Here is a 24,266-nt window from a genome sequence, read left to right on the forward strand (position 1 = left end):
CAGGCTCTTTTAAGATAGTTAAGCCTCAAAACAGATGACTTAAAGCTTCTATAAGCCAAAGAGAATCAGCAACAAAAAGAATTGGAAATAAACCAGTACTTACACGAGAAATTGAAATATGAACTTGACAGTGTTGTGTACAAAGTTATGTTGTTACGCATTCAGAAGCCCTGTATTCCAAGTAACGTCCAGCTGGAAAGACTGAACATTGCTGTTCCTGCATCACCGCGAACAGACCGACAACTGACAATCCTTTGTGACCAAAGTTTGTTCCAAGTGACGAGGGAGAGCAGCAAACTTCTCTGCACGCAGTAGCAGGGAAGAGGCAGGGCAGTACGACCATAAGGTACAATCACGTTTCGCTGTTGAGTTACTATCATTTAGCTTTTCTGTTTCAAATGGCTTTGCACTTTGGGACAAAGTGGACGGTACTGTAAATAATGAAACATTGCAATAAAACATTTGTACTTCAAAGCACCTTGTTTCTAGCATGACTGGAGCATGCTATTGTGGGGAAAGGTTAAAACAATGAGTCTTTTTTGGTTTCTGCAGAGTATAATTCCCAACCGGAAACCTTTGTCAGCAGAGAAAATCCTGCGTTACGGCTGCAAACCATACCACCCTGCTCCTGCCCTTGCCCCCCGGCAAGGATGTTGACACCGTTGTGGCTCTTGACCTGGCTAGGAGGGCTGGAACCAAGAGGTGCAGGTTCCCTCTCTGGAAACAAACACGTTTTTCTATGGATGTCCTGGATAACACTAAAACTTGAGGGGGAGTGGGGGGAAGATTTTCCACAAAGTAGTACTGACTGTGAAACCAAGCTGCCTGGGGGTGCTGTGTGCCAGTTGATACTTTTCTCCTCTTGATGGGAAAGTGCTAGCACCCAAGGGTGCAGCCTGTGAATAACTCACACGCATCCGGACCACACTGACAGCCGCCGCCTTCCAGGCACCAAAGGGAGACGTGCGTGTTCAGCAGGGAAATAAGGTTACAGCAAATGCAGTGGGATTCCCTGCGGTGTGGGAGGAGCTCTGCTGTCAACCCCATAGCTGGAAATCAAGTGGCACTAGGGCTGAACACGATTGTAAGACAGACACTTCTCTTGTAGTTCAATTCGTACGCAACCCTCCCCCCCAACATTATTTGTGCTCGGGCTTCCGAGGCGTATTGTTAAGGGCTGGCGGGAAAACTGCAGAAAAGGTTTACAAGGAACAACCCTCTTGCCAGTATAGTGCTGTCCACATTATTAATCTTAGATAGCACCAGAACTACAAATATTTTGTGCAGAACTGTTTTTAGAAACATTATTGCAGGAAATGTGATAACGATGTCAAAATATCAAAAATTTAAAAAAGCGTAGGATTACTGTGGCAACAAAGTAATGACTTACCTGCATATAAAGCCCTCGTAATTTAACACCAGCAAACTCGTTTTTCTTCTTACTGGCAACAGGATAATGATGACAAAGAAGTACCCCACCCCCCCAAGGCTGAGGGGAGAATGTAGCCCACCCTGGCTCCCCGTGGTGAGGCAGCCCTCCAGTGGCAGCAGGCCCTAACTCCCACCGCATCGTCTAATTTAGAACTAAACTCGGGATTTGCTATAGCAAAGTATTTAAACATCCAAGCTCAGGAAATCGTGCATCATGTTTAGATGCAACTTCTGATCCCAAATGATCCCGAATCCCAAATTGTTACTGCTTCTGTTAATGTTTTTCCTGCACCTAAAAGCCTTGAACTGACCCATAAAAATCATGAACCCAAAGATGTCCGTTAGAACATCCTTTAAACACATAGAAAAAATCAGTTTGTAAGAATCAAGTGCGGTCACAGTTACTCACGTCCAAGTTTCCAGCCTGCTGATTTGAACACCGTCATGGGTTTCTGGGAGGAGCAAGACCAGACTCAACCACTCCCAACCAGCCCCCTTGGCCCTGTATCTCCAGTCACACTGGTGCGCAGCCAGTGCTTACGGGTCACCCTGCTGCCGCCCCAGCTTCTGGGACATGTCGCCTCCCATCTCAGCTCTCCTGCTGCCTCACAGCAGCCTTCACGCACGCCGCTGCTCCTCACCTCAGGACTTGGGACTGTGGCTTCCCAATTCCTTCCAAACCATACGGCTGCCAAGGGCCACGCGTTGTGTTTGTCTTCAGGACATTTTAGTCTGAGCACTTTTACGTATGGAAGATCAATACAAAGACAAAGATTTCTCTTTAAGTCAGGTTTCCGTTTGCTACATTCAAATAGTAATTTCTGATTGTATTTTTTTCAGGACACGCCATAACACCATGATGATGCAAGGATCTTGCATGTCTTCGTGTTTATTTCAATTTTGTAAATTATGTCTTCTCAAAATAATCTTAAATTCATACCTTATTGTTTACATTCAAAGAGGGTTGTGAGAATTTGGTTATACTTTCACAGCTTTGATTACTTTTTAATATTGCCGTTCCCCAAAGCCATCTCATTCCTAAGAGAGCCACGCTTGCAGCAAAACTGCTAAAACATTCAGACGTGGACAGAAGACTTTAGAAGGCAACGCATGTGCTACTTGCATATTTTAAGCCATAAACAAAATACACGCATGCACTCTTAATCCCATCGGAAAGACTATTTCCGCCTGTTTGAACAGGGGTGGAGAGAAAATTATTTCACCCAAACGTCTGCCTGTAGAGGGGGATGCAGCCCTGCAACCAACCAAGCGTTCGCAGAGGGTTTGCGCGCACCCTGTGTTTACGCAGCACAACCAACAGGCAACCAACCCACTGCCTCGGGCTGCTGCAGGGAAGCAGGAGGTAACAAGGATGCCAGCCAGGCGCTGGAGGGATCCCGTGTCTGTCTCCAGGATCTGCTTTCACCTACAGTGGGATCCGGAGGCAGTTATTCCAGCGTCAGCGTTCTTAACCCTCGCAGCATGCACGCACGTAGGGAGACTGAACACATCAGGCACAATTTACTCATCAGAACCCAGGAACTTTTCTTGCTCCTTGTCTTGGTAAGACACTTTTTTTAGAGCAGTGGGAAGGTAATTAAATAAAAGCACAGTTGCCACCAGCATGACTTGCAGCAGGCTCTGAAACCAGCACTCTGTGCTCAATCCGACTGCATTCAAGTGCCAGCAAGAGAGATGCAGACAATCCAGCAGCAGTAAGACTGTCAAAGCCCCAGGAAATTTTATGAGATTACTTTGCTGCTCTGAGCTTGTGTATGCACTTCCCTAAAGTCGGGATGCCTTCCTGCATCCCAACTGCATGACCTCAGTTCTGTGTCTCACCGCCACTTGCAACAACATTTTGACTCTGGAGTGATTCCACCTCTTATAGGAGTTAGAATGAGCTGCATGAGAAAATTCCTGTCAACAGGCAAAACCATCTACAAACCGCAAGCACTGAGGAACGGGGGCAGGCCCCGTCGACTCGGGGAAACTCCTAAGTAAAGAAAGGTTTGTTAAAGATGAAATTGAGTGCTCAAAATGCAACCCTGATGGCGCAGCTTCCCAACAACTCCAGCCCAATGTAACCGCCCTGAACCACAATGAGAAACAGAAGCGGTTGTGTTTCCCTCGTTTGCTGCCTGTCTGCTCCGTCTGCTGAGACTGCTGCAGGATGCTCCGTGTGATCTTGTGTGATGGGACCACGGCTGCGACACCAAATGACACGGGGACCCATATTACAAATAAGTTGTCATCGGGTGATAAAAATTCAGCCAATTAACCTGGTCAAGCTTAAGTAGAACAAACGCTTGGAAAGTCCGTAACTCCATATTAGTCCCACAGTTAAATGGGGCTTTCTATTTTCATTTAGGCTGAAACTGCTTTTAAAACTATTTTGAACACCGCTGCAGTGCACATTTCTGCAAACCCAAGTACTCTATTCCAGACGCTCCACTTAAATTTTTTTGCTGGCTGCTTTTACCACATCTGTATTTATTTTCTGAACCTTTGCATGTTCTCTTGACTGGAACTGGCAGCAAATAAAGCACTCTTAGCCAGGAGATGAACCTTATATTTGTAATTCTTTCCTGGCTCTGTCAGCATGGTTGGTGTTGCTGCCACTTCACGGCATTTTAACGCAATTCCTTGGATTCCAGTTTCATTTTCAACATGTTCCAGCACACACACACACACACACAAAAAGTCAACAGGCAGCTTTGTAATTTCTGCCATCTGACTTGTCTGGTCTGCAGGGATTATCGTGTTCCATCACTTCAAGCAAAAAGCCCATGCAGATACACACCTGCCATAAGTTTTGCACTGAAATGGTGACTCAATCTTTCAATGAGTGCACACAACCTACATCAGGTGGTGCGGCAGCCAGCGTCCTGACAGAGATAATAAGACACATGTACACTGGGCTGTGATGAAGAGAATGCACGCGTGCGTGGCTACGGCTGCCTGCCTGACTTCTGAAGCGCCCCTGCTACCTGGCAGCGTCCCACAGGATAATTTCTCTGATGCTTATTAAATTAACGGTCTTGAAAATTAATAGTCTAAGCTTGCAAGTACACAGCTACAGCCATTCCTGGGAGTGGCAGCGAGGCTTGGCTCTGGTTCAATAGCCAACGAGAAACATTTTTGTGTCCTTATTTGCTTGATGGGTAAGACTTAACTTGGGCCAAGAATCGTAAGCAAATTATCTTCCCCTACACACATTTTCAGTACACCTAACTCAGCACGGGCTGCTGGAAGAAAGTAATTGCAAAGCCGTGAACTGTCCTGACACAGTCCAAGTCAGATCTCCAAATGAACAGCCGCCAGATGAAACAAACAGCACATTACAGCTGCCAATATCAGTGCATTTAGATGTCACATTGTCATTGCACGTTAAGCCACATGGCAACTTTCTCCTCCTGCTTCTCACTTTTCTTTTGTCCAAGCAGATGCCAGCTCCCCAGCCAAAATCTTGGTGAATGCAGGACAGAAAGGACAGGAATGGAAAAGCAGAGCCAAAGAGCCCTTCTTTCTTCCTGTCCTCAGTGGACATCCTAGCTGCTCTCGCTACTCCCATTTGGTTCCCAAGGTCTTCCTTTTACCTCCGAGAGACTGCCATGCCTCTCTCTCTCTCTCTCACCGCTTCTTTCCCAGCAACTCACACCTTGGTCTGCTTCCCCCCAGGCTGGTTTCCTTGCTTTTTAATCACTCCACACCTGATGTGGGTTGCTGGAGCACCCCTACACCAGCTAACCATAATCCATCTTATCTAATTACCGCCAAAGATCTACGAGTTCACGCTTCCCCAAGGGCCAGCCCCTCTGGCTCCACACACTCTCTTTTCCTCCTTGCAACGCCTGCACACACACGCACTTTGGCTTTCAGACAAAGCCCATTTCACCTTGGCACCAACGCTGCTCCAAGGCATGCCAACAACGCTGCTCCAAGGCGTGCCGACACTCCCTCCACCACAGCCTCTCAGAGGGGAAAAAGGAAAGCTGATGTGAGCATACACTTGCCCTGCTCTGTAAAGCCAGTGGCCACAGAAACACACAGCCCAGCCCTGCTGAAGTTGTTAGCTGGGGCACTGCTATCTCCAACCCCTTGGGGTTATGCTGAGATTCATCCCCCTGCACTCATGTGCTGCTGATTCACACCTACTGATGACTGGGCTTTAGCAGAAGGTTAGTTACTGCCCTTAATTAAAGTCTTCCTCACCGAAAGAAGGTCAAAGCTGTCAGACAAAAGGCACCAGTAAAACAAAAGACTAATTCTGTTTTCTTTTTCGGGTTATAAACCAAAAGACAGAGGGCAGCATCGGACTACTACGCATGTACCATTAGAGGAGAGAAAAAAAGGAAAATACATACGTACCAGGTATCTAGAGCTTCTGAAGACACTTGTGCCAGTAAAACATACCCCACACTCAGGCAAAATAAATGGGATTTGGAAACACGCTTGAATATTTTGCCAGAGTAGTACTTACAAAAATGAATCCCATCATCACGGTCTCATCAGGATGAACACCCAAATTTCAAACTTCAAGGTTAAAAAACCTGAAATGCAACATTTTGATATCTTCCCTCAAAAAAGCGGCAATGAGGTGAAGGCAGTGACAAGTTTGTGCTGTCGAATATTTTAAGAAATGCAACTGCATACCAAGGAAGATGCGTGGCATGATCACAAATTGCATGGCCACACCAGCCCTCGCCTCCGAGCAAAGCTGCACCCAGGGGCTGTGCTTGTGCAACTGTGCGTGAGCAGAGCACAGAGGAGGGCGAGACATCTCAGCAAAACAAGAAACACCCCCTCCCCCAGGCAGCTCGCTTTTAATTTCGTCTTTACAATTTTCACCAACATCTCTTTCATCTGAAGAACTTGAAGACAAACAAGTCAAAATTCATATTTTAATTTTATATATACATACACACACACACGCAGCAATTCATCCTCAATACAGAAGACAAACAAAAGATTGGTGGCACAGTATCTTTGGGGAGATTTTTTTTTTTTAAGCTGTATCACACATCTGATTTTTATCTTTTTCATGGACTATAAAAGGCAGATACTTCTAATTCACAGAAGCCTCAGAGTGTGGATTCAGTGCTGAAGCCAAACACATCAGTCTCCTCCCCTCACTTATTTGCACATCTTTACCCACTGGAGACTCCATTTTGCAAGAGGTTTGGCGTCCTCATTTCTCCATGGGGCTTTAAGACGTCGCACCTCTCCCGTCACTGGGCCACCGCGGTGTGCCAGCACGGGAAGAGCTGCTGCGAGAGGGATGACTGGCGTGTCACTCCCCACGGGACATGGACCATTTAACAGATTTAAGACCAATGTTCTGTGCTCAGGAAACCTGACAGTTACTTTTTAAGGACGTTCTCACTGAGAATTGCAGTTTTATTTACACTCTAAGATGATGCCTAAAGCGGGGTGAAAAAAGAAAAATCCCAACCCTGTATGGTAACAGTTGAAATAGAAATCCCACAGAAATGACCCAGAAATGCAAGGCTGGCAGCTGAACAGACGGGCAGTGGCTTGACCAGCATGCCACAATTCACGTACTGCCCAGAGACCTGATGACACGAGTCCTGCCAGCGCCCACCGCACTACCGTACACATTCACATCGCAAAGAAAACACCACCCACAAAACCTTCAGCTCCTGCTCTGCTTTGCAGATTGCATCTTGCTCAACTCTCTCTCCCAACGCCCTCCGGAAAAATAAGACAAAGCAAAAGCCTAACTAGCTCTTCTCTGAACAGCGAGGAAAGCTCATGAGCAAGTTCAGAGCCTGCTGCACCTCACGTGTAACAAGCAAAAAATTGCACAGATTGGAGCAACTTTCAGAAATACCTTTCAGCTGCCACAGACCACATACGGGCTGATACACGGCTTCAACTATTGAAAGAGAACAGAAAAAAGCTATCGGTTGGGATGCAGTTTGGCTGGCTCAACAGAAGCGGACAACATTGCTGTATTGCTATGATAGGAAATGCTGGACCCAAAGAAAACCTTAAGTTCAGCAATACTGAGTAGGAGAGGAGAAAAACCCAGTGGGAATTCCAGGAACCCTGTACCTTGACAAAACACATCGCAAACCAGCAGTGATCGCACGCTGCCATTGTAACATGCACGAGTCCTTGTTTCAGGAACGCAAAGTTTACAGAAACACATTCAGAAATGCAGATGATGGCCCAGGAACACTGTTGGTTTTGGGTAGTGACGGGGGTTACTAAAAGTGCAATTAATATAAAGAAAGCACAGGCTGCCAATGGGCTATTTTAGTGTTTGGAGAGCAGCATAGGGCTGAGAAACTGCCAAAAATAACATTTGCCTTTGAAAAGGGTAAGCCAAGCCAAAGAGAGAAAGCAAGCTAATCTATAATGTATAACAAACCTCAACTTAAACACAGTTGCAAAATTAGGTTTGGTCAATAAAGGCTCAATAAATAACCAAACTACAACAACAAAATATTCTTGGAAAACCACCCCAAAATATTTTTGACCCTTTTAGCCAAGGGGGGGCGCTGCCCCAGGGCAGAAAGATGAGCAGGATGGTCAAAACCTGCTGCAGCCCCATGGCCGCCTGCTCCCCCTTCTCACGCCCTGGCTTTTGGATGACCTCCCTGCTGGCACATCGCACGCCCTTCCTCTGCATCCCTCCTTCCACTCCCCATCTCCATTCCCACCTCCAAAACTAACCCTCCTTGCTTTTGCCTCAAGCAAGGAGTGTGTGAAACATACTTTTTGGGGCACAAGGGGGTAGGAAATGGTGGGTCAGAGGACGAGAGCGACACAGGAAAACCAGCTCCACCCTGGCCGGCAGACAGGACAGCTCGTGTCCAATTACCCCTCACGACCCACCGAAACCAGAACAAAATTCACAGATGCTTAATCCACATACATACGTCCACAACCACAAGCTATCTTCCCGTCCTCTTTTCTTACCCTCCACGCACCTTTTAATCAGCCTGGGGCTGACCTGGTTTCATGCCACTTGAAACACTAATTGATGGCAGTGAATCGAGTCCCAGTCCCACCTCGCCTGAGCAAACACGCCACCGAGCTCCTCCTGTCTAGTCTGTAGCTAAAAATCCCAGCAGATGCTCATCTGGGTACATTTCGGTTTGTTTTTGTTTTGTTTTTTAACTAACTAGGTATTTTTTCCTTTTATTCATACTTCAATTCCAATTTTGCCATTGGGATTTTCAGCGTGCAGTGACCAAAAAAAGTCTACATTGCTATATATATCTGTAACAGCAACATATCTAGTGGGTATTAAAACAGGTTTCAGCATACCCTACAATTTACTACATTAGAAAACCACATCCATTATTAGCAACCATCTTAGGTGCAATGCCTATTGCAGAAAGGACCTGAATGATATGCATGAATTTTAGCACAATCGTGCACAGAGAGATGCAAAAACCATTCTTCCAAGAACAGTTACATTGCCCGACATAAAACAAAAAGTGGGAAAAGCCCCAAACAAGAGTAAGGCCATTGCAAAGAGACCACCCTGCTTAACCAATGAGAAGCAGAGCTACCATGGGGCATGAAATCCTGTGGGATTCCCTGAGGTGAATCCTCCTTGCAGCACTTCAGAAACGTATCCATGAACTCAACTTGAGCAGACCTTCCTCCCAGCACTGTGCCCTGCAACACCTTTGTGGCACACGCAAAGCAGCACGCTTCAACTGCCATTTGTGTGCCCTGTCTCCTTGTTTTCTTATTTAACTTGTTCAACTGCATGAAACCAACCCGTGGGATTTTCCGGTCAGCGAGTGCTCAGAGCCAGGCTCTGGCAGCTCTCAGAAGCTGACCCCAGCACAATCTTCCCTGAATCCCTTTCGGGAGGACAGGAGGCAGATGTCTTGAGGCGTGATCCTCCTGCCACTCTGAGCATCTAGATTTGCACCCATTCTTGTTCCTAAAGGAAAGGACAAGGGGCGATAAACAGGGGAGCAATTGAAACAGACATTTCTTGTATAGAAATTCATCCTTAAACCTCGTTCAGAAGGGAAACACTAAGACCATTCCGAGAGAAAAGGCAAATTACAATTTCTCTACAAAAAGCTGAGAACACGAGGACTCTTGCAACAACTCATAACACAGGCTACTTCATTTATTGTTTATTTCCCCAGATGAATGAATCAACCATTTCGGAAACTCCATCACACACAGGGCAGGAAAAAAGTTATTAACAAGAGGGACATACATCCCCCAAATAAGCTTAAGGTGTACAGATTTATAATGGGAACCAAGAGGGAGGGGAGAGGACAAAACCAAAAACAAGGACATTGCAGTCAGACTTTTGACTTCCTGTTAGAGAAGAAATCTTCATCTCCATGTAAGTGGGGCTTTCAGCTATTAAATAAATGGCATCTTAAAAATAGAACATTTGACAATTTCAACACGTGTATTATTTCTTCTAAGTAAATATTGCATGGAAATGATGCTGCTTTGCCACCATAGCTGCCTCCTCTCCTTCTGGGACTCAACCATCACCGCTGTTTTTTCTTGGATTCATGGTTTTCTTTCCTAATGGCAAATGCTATTTCCTCCACTGCTATGTTTTGGTTTGGGGGTTGTTTGTGGTTTGTTTTGGTTTGTGGTTTTTTTTTTTTTTTTTTAAAGGCCTGAACAGGCCCAAGTGAAAACAATGAGCATCTTTCCTAACCCTTTGCAGGCCTCTGACCTGGCTCAAGGTTGAAATATGATGGCTTTTTAAAAATTACCTATTATTTAAACAGTCTTCTCCATGACCTGAAACAAAACATAGCTTCCTGCTATGTAGCTTGGTATTGATGCTTCTACAGATCGCTTTTGAAATGAGAGCCTCCAAATAGCCCCCACATGCCTTTGACACGAACTGCCCGTGATCTCCTTTCCTCCAAAGCCCATGGGAATTTGCCCTGGGACTGGGAGCAGCCCTTGCACAACCGCCTCCACATGGTAGCAGAGCGCATGCTGCCTTTTCCCAACCGTAAAGAAGCAAATGCCAATAGTTCATCTGCCTTCACCGGGTGTCTTCTTACCAACTTTGCTTGCCCGACACCCTTGCATTTGCTTTCCTAGGATCAGGACAACAGATTATCACTATCTGGGCAGCAAATTGACCAAAGGGCAGGTGAGGACAGGACCTGGTGCACCCGCGGGCTGCACCGAGTTGGAGGTAGGACAGGAGCAGTTGCACACCCTGCCTCGCGGGTTGCAGCAGGTCCCCCTGGGGCAGGCAAGCTGTGAGCAAGTGGCTCTCCGTTGGGAACCCGGCCTGGCAGCAGGGAGAGAGGTGGGTGTATGCAAGTGAAAGTACTGGGGGGGGGACACACTCATGTCCCTGCTTCACCTTACGCTTACCCCTAACACTCTGCTACGGTTCTGGCAGACTCCAACAGAGGTTTTCAGGTTCAATAAAGCTTTTTTCTTTCCCTCCTCCCCCTCAGCTGGTGATCCTAAGAATAGCTTTGATTGAAGATAAAGTCCGAAGAAGGTATCGACCCTCTAGTCTGGAATTGAGCTCCAAAGTGCACATCAAGACTTCAGGCCAGCTGGCCATCCCTGCGCTTCCTGAGAACAAAACAGTTAATGCTGAGCCCCTCTCTGTCCCTGGCTTACTCAGAGCAGTCTCTCCCCCAGGGAGAAGGAGCACAAGTGAAGTTTGATAGGTAAAACGGGGAGGGGGAGGACATGGACCTTTCTTCCACTGGTTAGGACAGCTTATCCCTGAAATGCACTATGGCTTTTAATAAAGTGAACGTAAAAGGACAGTCCCTTGAAGGTGCGGGAAGACTAAGGCAGGATCCCAGTGGTCTAAGTTGCAGATTTCTAAGTTGCTGGGCCCATGCTGTAGTTTGGTTGAGAAAGAGCAAGTGAGTCATCTCCCACATGAAGGATGCCCTACTTTGGTACCAAATCCTGCTCTTAGATATTCACCGAGACCAGCAATGGTTGCAGGCAAATATCCAAACGCAACATTTGTCTTATGTTCCACATTCAGCCACGTAAACAGAAGCGATTCCTCCCCATGTAACCTCTCAGACTCAGAACGATGTCCAAGCAACCACGGTGACCCAGTACAGCTGTCCACCCCCACCCATTGAAGCGACAATAAGCAACCGGACAAGGAGTCCTCAGTGTGAGCAATGTCCCTCCACCACAGAAGAGGGGTAGAGCTGTTTCCAACCATACCTGGTCATTTTGGCACCCCAGCTGTGTTTGGCTTACAAGCCTTAAACCAAGCAAGACCCTAAGTAACATAGTTCGAGTGCTAAGGGCATGTGTGTGCACGAGTGTGTGGCAAGGAGGAGGACCAGAGCAGCAATGACTTAAAAAGTGAACTTGCAGCGCTGAAGGCAGTGGCTTCCCCCAATTCTCAGGACAGCAGCTGGTTGACAAATGCAAGAGGGTTAGGTTGGAAAGCTGGCAAGGCAGACCAATTTGCTGTTTTTACTGTAACATAATGCTGTTCGGTGCTGATGAGGTTGCTACTTGCCATCTGAGGAACAAAGACACCAAAGATTGCATCCGTGCTTGCAAAAACACTTCTCTGACATGTCTTCTGGGCACACAACTGTTGTGGACTGTGGGATGTTGCGTAATAACGTCTGGAGGCAGATTTCCTTCTTGTCGGCACTTCTTCATGTGTGATTATTGTCCTGCTGGTTATTCGTAATAGAAATGTTTATAGACCATCAATACATCGAGCCATTCAGACAATTTATTGCACTTTGTCGTTTTAAAGGAAGGTGCCATCATCATCGAGGCTTTCCTCCATCTCTTCTTTTTCAAGGCAGCAAAGCGCTACCCTACAAACACCATTCAAAGTTTTTCCAGTGTAACCAGATCCATTCCACCTTAACTTATTTTCCCTTGCAGGTGCTTTGTATCCAACGATTCAACAAGTCAGACTGTTTCTGAGGCTTCAAAAGTGCAAAAAAGTTCAAGGTACTTAACCACCTGGAGCACCAGTTAAGGCGTATTTGTTTCCAGTCTCAGCCACTGTAAACCCTGTCTAGTGTAGCGTACCAGTTCAGTCATGCTACTGTTCAGTGCCAGAGCGCACGTCGCTGTGCCGAGTTCAGCAAAAAACTCTGGAAAAAGGGTAGGGAGAGAGAAAACATGTGGTTGGTTTCACGTAACAGGCATGTCTGACAGGCAAGGGGGCAGCAAGGAGCGACAACAGCAGCACACTGTCAGCCGGCAAGTCCCATTAAACGCATTAATGCAAAGAGCTCAGCAACATTAGAAGGCTGGGAAGCATACCAAGCACACGAGGCAGGGCACATGAGAGGAAAACGTACTCACACACACCTGCATACACTGAACTGCCTCCCCAACCGCTGGGTTTAAAGGGACGTCGAGACTCCATGGTAGGTGGGCAAAAGTTTGGGTCTTCACACATGTGCTGTGTGCTTCCCCCAGATTTTAAACAGGCCAAATTCGAGTGTCTTTCTGAGCAATGCCCAGAAGCACACACAGCTGTCGTTGGACTGGTCCCTCTCCTTCATCCATCCTCAAACGTCGAAGGCATCATGATTTCTCAATTGAGCAGGTTTAAAAATTTGGATAGCTTGGCAGGCTATACAGCTCTGATTTGAGTTGCTTACAGCTGGGCACATCAGGCAGATTTAACAGAGTCCTATCCTGCCACCAAATTCAGGCACCGTGCTCCTCCTCCGGCACAGGCAGAAAATGGATCTTGCAGCATATCTGAACCTGCCAGGAGGTGCTGGCAGGCTAAATGCCCTGCTCTGCGCTGGCAATCATCTCGGCAGGTGACAGTGAGTTACAGGAAATTATCACACCTTTCCAAGACATTGCTGCGTGACCTGCCTTCCAGCAACACGGGCTCACCCCAGTCCCTCCAGCCTCAATCGTCTTGCCAGATACCTTTTGAGAACCTGGCCATTCTCAGCTCTACTTTTTTACACACAAAGATTGAACCTGGAGGCTGAAAATTTCTGCTTGGCTGTGCAAGGAACTCTTCAGAAGCAGAGAAGACAATGCTTTCCTTCTAATACTTTCCAATTCAGAAGCAGAAAACGCATTTCCCCTGATTTTCCTTCTTTTGTTTACAAAATGGGTATCCATTCCCTTCATGGGGAACGGAAGAGCTGCAAGCAGAGACGAGGAGTCCAAACTCCCTGCCTGAGCAAACAGAAGTTAATCTGATCTGTGACCACAGCACCACGTGAAAGGAGAGTGACTTTACATGCACACATGCAACCTCTGCTCGTCATTGCTGTGGAACATCAGAGGCCAGAAGGCAACGTGTTACAGCCTCATGATCTGAATTACGCACTGCTCTGAAGTGAGGAGCTGGGTCCTGCACTGGAAGCACCTAGTTTTGGACCCGCCAGAAAACACCTCACCACAAGTGCCTTGGACATCAGTTATAACTAACTGCTTTCCACTAACTTCTCCATTTAAGGGAACTTGATAGCTGAAGGCCACTGCTCTTTCTTCTTCTTCTTAAGCCCTATGAATTGCATAAAAGAATCAAGGATGTGGCCTTTTCAATAGTTTTAGGTACTCACTCTCTGTACCTCTTAGAACCTGTACATTACACCAAATATCAACAAATATCAGAACTGGAACTCCTCCACCGTCCTGAACAGTGACAGCAAATGCAAAGCCTACAGGAGTATTTACTGTTCTCCTGCACAGATCCACTCCCTTGAGAGTATTTACTGCAACACAGAGCAGGTTTTGAATTTACTCTTGATTGATGAAAGATTGTGCTCAGGCTGTCCCCCCTACAGGTCTTCCTCCATGACTCATTCCTCTGGCTTACCAGCAGTATCCACTGAGCCTTCTGTGTGACAGTCTTTTATCAGCCTTTTGAGGACATAATCCAAAATACTACACATGAATTGCTGCTGCGAGCACAGATTTGCTCACAAGACAGCCAACAACTGGAGCTACTTTATTCAAAGGTGACTTGCAAAGCCTTTTGAATTTCAGCAACTGCCTCATTAGCATGAGTACTTTTACAGCCTTCCAACAATTCAGCCAGGCGCATCATGGTTACTTTCTTTTGCAAGTTTGCCAACAGACCGTGGCAATACGTCCCTTTGCCCACAGTAGCTCACAAAACTTTGTGTTTGATGAAAAATGACACTGCAAATGCCACGTGGGATGGCAGGTTATAGAACTGCACCCACTCTAGGGCTTTTGCTTACTCACCACTGCTTGTACCACAGGACAATACAACTTTTTTATTAACAAAACTGTAAAATAAAAAAAGTAGCAGCAATTTTAGGAAATGCTACCGGCAAATACTGGTCACGTGCCCAGCAAGGACTCCAATTCAAGTGCTGCTCAGATCCTCTGTTAGAGAAGCCAGTTTCACCGTTTTCAAGACAAAAATACCTGGAAGTTTGACAAACAAACTAAAACACAATGCTACAGGCCAAAAAGCTGTTTTTATAGAAAGTGAACCGACTCAGAAAAGCTCTGCGCCCCAAAGGGAAAAAGAAACAGCAAAAAACCCCTTACGCTTCTTGTGTTACCATGAAGCAAGTTGGCTGGTTTCCTGCATTTGATACCCTCATCCCTTAGCTCTTAGACGTTTGAGGATGCCAAGACAACCTTTTAATTGGAACACTCCTCAATATATCACCATCAAGTATCTCTGCCAATAACCTGCCAATATGCCATAGCTGTCTATTTCAACATATTTAATGCTTTGATCTTTAGGTATGGTGTTTGCTCCGTTGAGTGTTAGGATTTAAGCGAGAACATACACATAACCACAACACACAAGACAGAAAAGCCAGAAGGCAAAAACTTACCCTTATTCTTCCTGGCCAGTGCATCAGCCTGTTCCCAAATATGACACGCATAGAGGATACAGGAAGTGATGTTGACATAGGAAGAGGTGATGCTTGGGATATTATAGGGGACAGTGATTGAAGAGCCAATGCTGTTGCCACTGCAGTTGCTAGCATTCGATCCCGGCTGAGAACTCACAGAACCGGCAGGAGAGGACATTGGAGAAAGAGCAGAAGGCATGCCTGTGCTTCTGCAGGAGAAAGAAACACCATCGTGAACATTTAACTTCAGAGTTAAAAGCCTTGCCACAAGACTATCTTATGCCAGGAGCTATCCGCTATCATCCAGGCCCGCAGTATGGAGCGGAGGATTGAAAACTGAGATGTGTTCAGCAACATAACAAGTAATTGTCCTTCAAGTGCAAGGCCAAGTTTTTTGAAGTGATTTGCAACTCTAAGGACTCCTCTTGACAAAAGAAAATGCAGAACCAGACATCAGAAAGGGCCATCCATACCTTCCAAAATCTACACCTATTTGTGGAAGCCTTCACCAGATTATCTGAGTGTTTTCTTTCTAACGACTTCCATTTCAGGCATGCTGAAGCTCACCACTTATAGAGGCTGGAGCTTTCTGGCAGCTAGTCAAAGCAGCCAGGTCAGCCTACCCACACTTATTTATAGATGTAGGGAAGCTACATGCAGTCAGCTGCCCGCCTTCCAGACACAGGCTGGCTTCGTCACATCACTTCACCCCCACCACTTCTACCAACTTAACTTTTAGTACCTGGTATGAAAGGGCTTCCACCACTGCTCTTGGGAGACCATTTACTTCCCAATAAACTATATTGTGCAAGGCAGCAGAAAAATAACTGGAATTTCAGCATTGATATTAAAGACCAAACAACCCTCTCTCAGCTGCAGAGTTTAAAAGGGACAGACGTGGAACCAGGTAGCTATCTGCCAAATGCAATTACCACAGCACACAGAAAAACTCTTTCTTACTCATTGTTGTAAAAACACAGGCCCAGTCTGCAGGGCATCAGGTGAAACACTGTTATGTGACAGCTTGCCCTATGCTTTTGCTGCCACAGACACAGCAACGCTGCTGTAGATACATAGAAAGGACAAAACGCTCAATAACTCATAAATTAGAAAATTAGTTTCTTTTTCTTAATTAGTGACTAAGCTAAAGAGACAAATATTGAAGTATCACCTCAAAGTTATGCTACCCCAGGACGAAGGCATAATCATACTGGACAGTGGCCAGGGAGATGGGGATGCTATCCCATTAAGTCTCAAGGGATCTCTAACAGAAAAAAGATGACAACAGGGGCTTTGAAACAGCATAGTGACGATACCTTCCTTGCTCTGATCTGCTTATCTGGTGGAGAACTGCTCTTCTTGTTATGCTGTAACTCTGGACCTCATAACACAAAAACAACCCCTTTCCAACGAGAAAAGACAGGAGAGAGAGAGAAGAAAAATACTCATGCCCTCTAACAGTGTGATTTCAGGTGGCAAGAAAGAGCGAGAGGTGAGGCGCTCTCAAATGCAGTTAGCAACTGAAATATTCCGGCTATTGTTTTCACTCACACCCTTACAGACGCATTACAACATATGTATTTTTAAATCTTACCTTGCAACACATGGAGAAGGTGCTTGTGTTACTCTGGAAGAACTCTGCAGCAAGGAACAGAACTCTTGTTAGATTTGGGCTATTCGGCCAACGTCAGTAACTGCCGCAGCCATTCAGCTGGCAGATTGGTAATATCTGTGCCCTACCTTAAAGTGGTCATTCAGGATCCTGGAATACTTGATTGCAGTGTCTTTTTTGTAACGAAACATTGCCATGTGCAGAATGGACTGGCAGCGCATGCTGTGAACGGAAACACACCCAAGCGTCAGTGTTCATGCTCGCTGCTGCCTGCTCAGCAGTCATCAGCCTTGTGGGACAGAGGCAGGCACACATCAGCCGTACTGCAAAGTCAAGAAAGCTCAGAATTTCTCCTCCTCCTGCTCATCTTAAAAAAGGACCCTGTGAAAAAATCACAAGGCGAAAAAAAAACACAAAACAAAACAAGGGCGGGCCATGTCTGCTGTTATATTCAAACAGGTGCCCGACCTCTTATAGGTGCAACAGGCCCGTTAAACCCCTGTCCAGAAGTGCCTCAGCTATGTTCAGTGACAGCTTCAGTTACATGGCTCAAACACGGGCAGCCAAATTGCATTCTTTCACCTTAGGTGAAAGCCTTTGTGTGCTCTCAGGTTACCAGCAGATCAAATTTTAGAGCCTGTGCCTTCCACATGTGGTCCCTTGTGATAACGTGGCGCACTTTAGAGATGTTCCAGTTCATTCTGGTTTTTATTCTGTGGGTTTTTTCCCTTGTGGAACTCTGATTCCCATTTAACTCATTCCTTTGCCCCTGAAAGTAATGGGTCTTTCACTCTATCGAGTCTAAACACAGAATAGGAAGGCAGAGAAAAACAGTTACAAACCAAAACACGGCAAAGATTTTTTCATGTGAAGATGCTGAGGAGTCCGTAAAGGATTTCAATGTCATGATGAATCTAAGGAAACAAAAAAAACAGAATCTTGTCAGCCATCAGTGCTCTGAAGTCCTGCTGTTTATGAAAAAACAGCGCATGCCGTTATCTCTAACATCAGTCCAAAAGTCATGAAACCTAAACCTGCCTTGACTTCTTAAGTCCTGGCACTGAGTGCTTTGTATGATCTTGAGCAGAGTACTGTCTCAGAATGCGTTGTTTTCCACGCAGCACGAACAGATGTGACCCCTTATGCGACCCACTCTCCTCTTACAGTGATTACACGCTAACTTACAGGCCTGGGACCCAGAAGAGGTGCCCCTACTACTGAAGGTGAAATATGAATTCAATTGTTTCTGGACAAGACAGACATCTTAGTCGAAATGTTTCTTTTGGCTAACAACAAACAAGCAAGTCTCCTTTATGAAAATAAAGCAACAACAGCATCTTGGAAATACAGTCCATCAAGACCACAAAGCAAACAATGTAATTTAAAAAGTTTGAAGTCTACCACAAAAAAAAACAACCCCGACAGCTGTTTCAGCTCTAAGGCAAGAAGTCAAATCAGCTCTCAAAAACACTCATATAACCTGTAATTTCGGTATGAATAACCGATACCTGCCTCTTTTCTACCCAATACATGGTTGCTTGGGTTGTGCTGCTTGTATACGTCATATTATCTACGTGCATCTACAATGGCTGTGAAACTAAATGGGGAAGGTTGCTAAAAGAAACCTCAATAAAGTGTACTAGTAGAAAGACACATGGGAGAAACCAGCAAAGTCTGCCTTCAATCAAGCTACAAGACCTTTGGGACACAAACTGTTCTTCCACATGCTATATCTTTGCTTTGCTTTTTTTTAATTTAAATACTACTGAGCTCACATGCAAAAGCAACTTCAGACCTGTATGAAGTAAAAACTCCTTCATGGCCTTGATTGTCATAGCCAGCATCCTCTGGTGTACCTCAGCTGCAAGGCTCAAATGCTGAGGAGGACACGGTGCCTACTTCTTCTGATAAGCAATGCTGAAGCACTTCAAAGGATTTGCCTCTGATGCCTCCGGATGGTCTTTCTCGTGCTTGTACAGCAACCTGAACTCTGCTCCATGGTGGGAATCCAAACTGGCCACAGTTGCAAACAAGCAATGCAAGTAACCCTTCCCCTCCAAACACGCTGCCTAACCATCGCACTTTGAAAACCGCTTACTTGATGAGATCTATGGTGCCGCTGAATAGGCTGTGAGCTGATTTTGGTGCTGATGCATCTGATTCCAAGGCAATCCCATATTCAATGAAGGAGAGGGCAGCATCTAGGTACTGAAAGGCCCTTCCAGTCTTGTCGGTCTATTGGGAAGAAAATTCTCATTTTTAGACTAAGACAAAAACTACTTCTCTCAAGTGTACCTGATTTCCTTTTTTCTCCCTAGTTAGGCAGGATTTCAAGAAAGAAAAAGATGCAAGTCGGGCCTCCAGGAGATAATTAAAGGGTTCTCAGCAGTAGCCCTAATGTGGGCCCAGTCATCAGCTTTGTGTGCTCTGGCTATTTGTATCTCTTCCTCTTGCTCAATGTTTTCCTCCAGTAATTCACCATCTTCACTTTTCTTGGATATTATTTTCTGCTCTTGGAGGCCTGCCTCATGAGAGGCAGATGAGGCTTTTCCTCTGCAGTATTCCCTCACTTCGTTTTCACAAGTAAACGACAATTAGCAAATGTACATTATCTGACTGAGCCATAATTAGCAATAAAAAAAAGCGCTCATTCATACACACTGTTAAACTGCACACAGTGGAGAAAGTCAGTCCCATTCCACAAAGGGCACTTCCAAGTCTTGTTCACCAGCAACACAATTACTGTCAGGATCCTGATGTTTCAGACTAAACTGTCTTAAAACTAACTGTTCCTTGTATTTTCCGAGGACTTCGTGATAGCTCTGCAAAGCAAACAGGCCTGCTAACCTCAGGCAATGTCAATTCCAAATCCCGTTCTCCAGGCATATTCCATAGATGTCTTTACAACAAAGGGAAATGTCTGAACATTTGGCAAATAAAGACAGCCTCCCCACATATAACTTGAACGTACTCCGAGTATGGAAGTAATGTTAGCGAGCGAATCTTATTCACATGCACACAGGTATTTGGTCCGAATGCAAGAGAAGGTTAACATTTTAGCACAGGGCCAGGACTTACCATTGCATCAGCTTTGTGCTTCAGCCTCTTGGCCTCTTCTATGTAGTATTCTGTCGGATGCTGTCTGAATTGGGGACAGAGAGTGGAAAAACAGAAAGCAGAGAAAAAGGGGGGGATAATTATCAATTTTACCTTCAGATCTATAGGATGCTATGAGTCCAAACATCGTGTTTTGGTAAGCCTGTTACAGTCTTATCAAACACACCTTACAATTATGATAATCACTAAATGAATGTTGTCTGCCTGTTCAGAAATACGCAGCAGCTGAACGCACAGATAAAATTAATTGATTTCTTAAAAAATGTATGTTAGAATGACATTGAAAACTTACATTTTGAAATAAAAGTCCACCAGAAGTTAGGTTACTATGAGGCCAAGTTTACTTCTTTGCTCCCATGGAAAGACAGTAGTTGTGTGATCTCCTGCCGTTTCTCAAGTACAATACCACAAACACATTCTGATTGAAACATACAGTAAACTCTGCAGTACCACACTGTCATCTTGGACCAAAAGAGCTTGCATTCGAGCTATTTGCTTACAAGACATACGGTCACCAAGGCTTCTACAGGTCTTGGGTCTCAATCATGACACACATTTCTGTGCACTGGGATAATCTATTCACCGTGCAAATGGCACACAGCCACCTGTACACTAACGAGTGAGTCATGCCCTCTCAAGATAAAGTCAGCTGCCTGCCCAGCACCTTGTCACAGAGGAATTTGCCGCTTGCCAAGAAACACATAAATCAAAACCCATCACTTGTTGGCAGGCATGAGACACCTCTCAGAGTTAAAAAGTACCTAATTTCCAGAGTAGCTTCCCTCAAGCCAAGAACTGTTGTAATGAGACCTTTGCTTTGTGGGGGGTGGAGTAAGTCCCAGGCATGAGAAGACAGTACAGGGCAGGTCTCAGACATCTCTTCCTCTCTCTTTCCTCCCAAAAGAAGGGCTCATTAGGAAGCAGAAGCCAGGGCGGCTGCAGGGCCAGGCTTGCCTGGTGTCTTCAGAAAGTACAGACAAGGGGTGTAAAACAACAACTTACTCTTCAAAGTTGAGTTGAGGTCTCCTTGACTTGGAGGTACCATTCGTCAAAGAAGGCACTGGGAAAGGATTTGTGACATCCCCTACAGATCCCTGAAAAACAGAGCAGAGATAAAGCTGGTTAGAGAGGTACATCTAAATCAATTCCAAAGCCTGGCTTTCCTAAATTTCAAGAGAAAATATTTAGTTGTCCCAGGCACAGTTTACTCTCCAGGTTCTCACCATCTTCTTACCTTCTTCCCCAGCACCCCATCCAATAACAGAAATAGAAACTTGGCTTCTTACCTGACTGCTAGTAAGGCTTAATACCTCTCAAACTTTTCCCAAGCATTGAGAAATTAAGTCACAGGTTTGCTTGCACAATGGCTAAGACAGCAGTAAGGCTGCAAGCAGCACATTTTTCATGGCCACTAGCCAAGGCAGGAATGGGTAATATCCATTCACACTTATTCCAGCTTAACCACACAGCAATTGTTGATTCTCTGTTACTAACTCCATTATCAGGAAAAAGCAAGCAGTTAGAAGCCAGCTAATACAGTGTGCAGAATCTGGCCTAACACACACAACAACAGACTAGACCACACACCCCCAGCCACCAGAAAACAGGAATATAATTGAATTTTCTAATAAAAAAATGCAAAGAACCAGCTGCAAGGATCATTAATAATTTTGTAAGCAAGCCACAAAACCTTATATCCAAGCTGCAGTCAAAACCACAGGTTGCTTGTTTCTTACTTTGAAGCAATCCACTCCTTTCTGTAAACACACTTATTTTTACACCAATATTGTACTTGCAGTCGCCTACAGTCAGAAACGGTTACTACCATAAACATGATTCTCTTGCCTTGGGTTTTTACACGGTCATCCCTTTACACTCTTGTTCACTGGTGAAATGAAAACAGCTGATGGAAAGTCAGCAGAGAAGTTACAATGCAGGCTTTCGGGCTAGCAACATGGTCCCAGACAGCCATTAAAGGAGCAAAATTGCTTCAAAGAGCTTTCTTTGGTGGCTCATTTATCTTCCTTCCTTTTTAATATCCTCAGGGCATATTTCTAAAGACAATCACACAGCACTCATGAGTCGCAGGAAACATCCCACCAGTTATAATGGATACCTACTTCGATGCCCTTTGGCAATTCAGTGTGATTTCTCTCCACTTTCTTGTGCTTGGAGAACAAAGGATCCTTGTGGTCGCTCTTGTTCCTGGCAGTGTTATCCATGGCAGGAAGCTCACCAGTCTCACTTCTGGGTCTCTTCTGGGCCATCTTGGTTGACTTTGGTGGAGGATGTGCAGGAGACATGGGTGGCAGAGGTGGCGGTAGCAGGAGATCTCTCTTCTGGTTTTCAAGTAAAGCTTTTGGTGCTCTGGAGATGGGAAGCGAATTCAGCAATTGGGATGAATATGGTGTACATATAACGTAGGTTTTTTTTAAAAAAACTTAGTTACTTCATGTACCAATTCTGTTTAAAATTCTCTGGAAGTATAAGAGGACTTGTTAACATAAAGAATCAAACAAAAGCAAAATGAAACTTCAGGGATTTCATTGTGCATTAGATACCACATCCTCAGCTGCCAACACCACACAAGAAAGTTTCTTTTCAAGTAGGAATAAGATTTGTCCTTGGAGTAAAGACTTGCAACCAGAATATCAGGATGTTGCAAAAAAGGCATCCCTCCAACACAGCCTCTTTTCACTGAAAATGGGAGAGGGGTAATAACAGCAACTAAAATCCCTGGGACAAATCACACAACAAGGCAAATGAATTGCAGCACTGACTCTCTCTCCCCATTATGCTAGAAGATATCTTCTATGGTCAGAAATACTCACCCTGACACTTGATCCTGTATATGCTTTGACCGAGTTTAACTGAGTTGTTCCTTTAAGACTTGCCAGCTCACCCACACAACACTTATAAAGTTGAGAGGATTCTGGTGAGAGAGACTTAAAATGCTGTGCTTTATAATGGCAGAGGCTATCACATTTAATAACACGGTGGCATATCAGTTTTGTGATCATCCGGAGTTAGGATTACCAGGGAACTCTGGCAGCTTTAAGCAGCACCAGATAGCTCTAAACCTTGTTTCTCTACTGCTCACTTACATCGTTTTTATCCAGCTTCTCAAAGTTTCCAGGAAAACACTGAACAGTGGATCCCAACTCATGGATTGCAACATCAGAAGAGCAGGAAATTAAGTTAAACCCAGTGAGAAGACCGAAGCATGACATTGCACATCTTGCTTCATTCTGCTGTGCACAGGACAGTCCTCTCCTGCCTTCCACAACCCACTTTTCCCATGGTACAGTCCCTACTCGCTGCACACATGCTCCCCAGCTTCCCTACCTTGGTACAGCTCTCTCCCCAAAAACGCATCCTTATCCTTCCCACTCTGCAAGCCAGAACACGGCTAAAAGGGGTGCTCATTTTCACTGAGCAAAAGGGAGGAGTGAACCCCAGAATTAAAGCCCTTCTGTATCCCTTCATACAACTAAATGTTAGCCCCAAAGTCTCAGTGCTTTAAGAGCACGTCAATGTTTTCTCTGCAGAAAAGCAGTTTAGTCGTATTGTCAGGACACAAACCTCAACGCTACATACCAATCCAATACCTCCAATTCAAGCAACAAGCAAGCAGGAATTGATCGCAGTGCCCCGTGACTGATGCATGAGCCTCCCCTCTCAGGGACACTGCCCATTTGAAGACATGCTCCTAGAAGCATTAGCTCTAGCAAAGAGCTAGCCAAAATGCTGGCAGTACACTGGTATGCAAATTATGGGTTAAGTTTCAGGAGACGTACCAGAAGCACTGCAAATGCTATGCTGAATAAATGAGAAATTCCTGGCCATGAAGGCCATCTGAAATTCCACAGTTTCATGATTCAAAAGGCATGCTGGCTGTGTGTCCATTAGGTCACATACAAAAAAGACAAAGACAACGAGATGATTTTAGTGGAAAAGGGAAAGGCTCCCTACCCTTACTCACCTATACATACAACTCTGTTTTCTGGATTGGGCTTTGTGCGTTTCACCCATATACAAATTTGGGCCAGTCACTGCAAAAAGCTTATTGGCTCTGCATCATGTTGGTTTAGTTAGAGAAAGGGGGAGCTGCACACCTATGTGCTTCTGAAGCATCCCAGTTTAGCAGCCTCACACGGCAGCAAGGGAAGAAAACAGAGTTCTGCAATGTCCATCACATCCACCTCTGTGTTGTCAAGCTGGGAGAAGACAGGTCCCACCTAGCACAGACACCGTGTGCACCAGCAGCCAGCCGATAAGTACAATTCAAA

General features: G+C 45.3%; 2 protein-coding genes across 2 annotated transcripts in view; both read right to left on the bottom strand.

Moving 5' to 3' along the window:
* LOC309670951 (kelch-like protein 8) overlaps positions 1 to 24,266 on the bottom strand; it is a gene marked incomplete at its 5' end in the record, with an annotated part of 421,963 nt that overhangs the window by 242,843 nt on the left and 154,854 nt on the right.
* LOC309671217 (AF4/FMR2 family member 1-like) overlaps positions 12,170 to 24,266 on the bottom strand; it is a gene marked incomplete at its 5' end in the record, with an annotated part of 38,361 nt that continues 26,264 nt past the window's right edge. Inside the window, 9 exons of the mRNA XM_082482422.1 lie at positions 12,170 to 12,524; positions 15,228 to 15,457; positions 16,843 to 16,886; positions 16,989 to 17,082; positions 17,703 to 17,774; positions 18,959 to 19,095; positions 19,939 to 20,002; positions 20,980 to 21,071; positions 22,098 to 22,344. Coding sequence (XP_082338548.1) covers positions 12,403 to 12,524; positions 15,228 to 15,457; positions 16,843 to 16,886; positions 16,989 to 17,082; positions 17,703 to 17,774; positions 18,959 to 19,095; positions 19,939 to 20,002; positions 20,980 to 21,071; positions 22,098 to 22,344 — 1,102 coding nt within the window. The 3' untranslated portion in view covers positions 12,170 to 12,402. The remainder of the gene's footprint in view (positions 12,525 to 15,227; positions 15,458 to 16,842; positions 16,887 to 16,988; positions 17,083 to 17,702; positions 17,775 to 18,958; positions 19,096 to 19,938; positions 20,003 to 20,979; positions 21,072 to 22,097; positions 22,345 to 24,266) is intronic.

This window comes from Vanellus vanellus (assembly GCF_965231255.1).
Source record: "Vanellus vanellus genome assembly, chromosome: 4".
Classification (NCBI taxonomy): Eukaryota; Metazoa; Chordata; class Aves; order Charadriiformes; family Charadriidae; genus Vanellus; species Vanellus vanellus.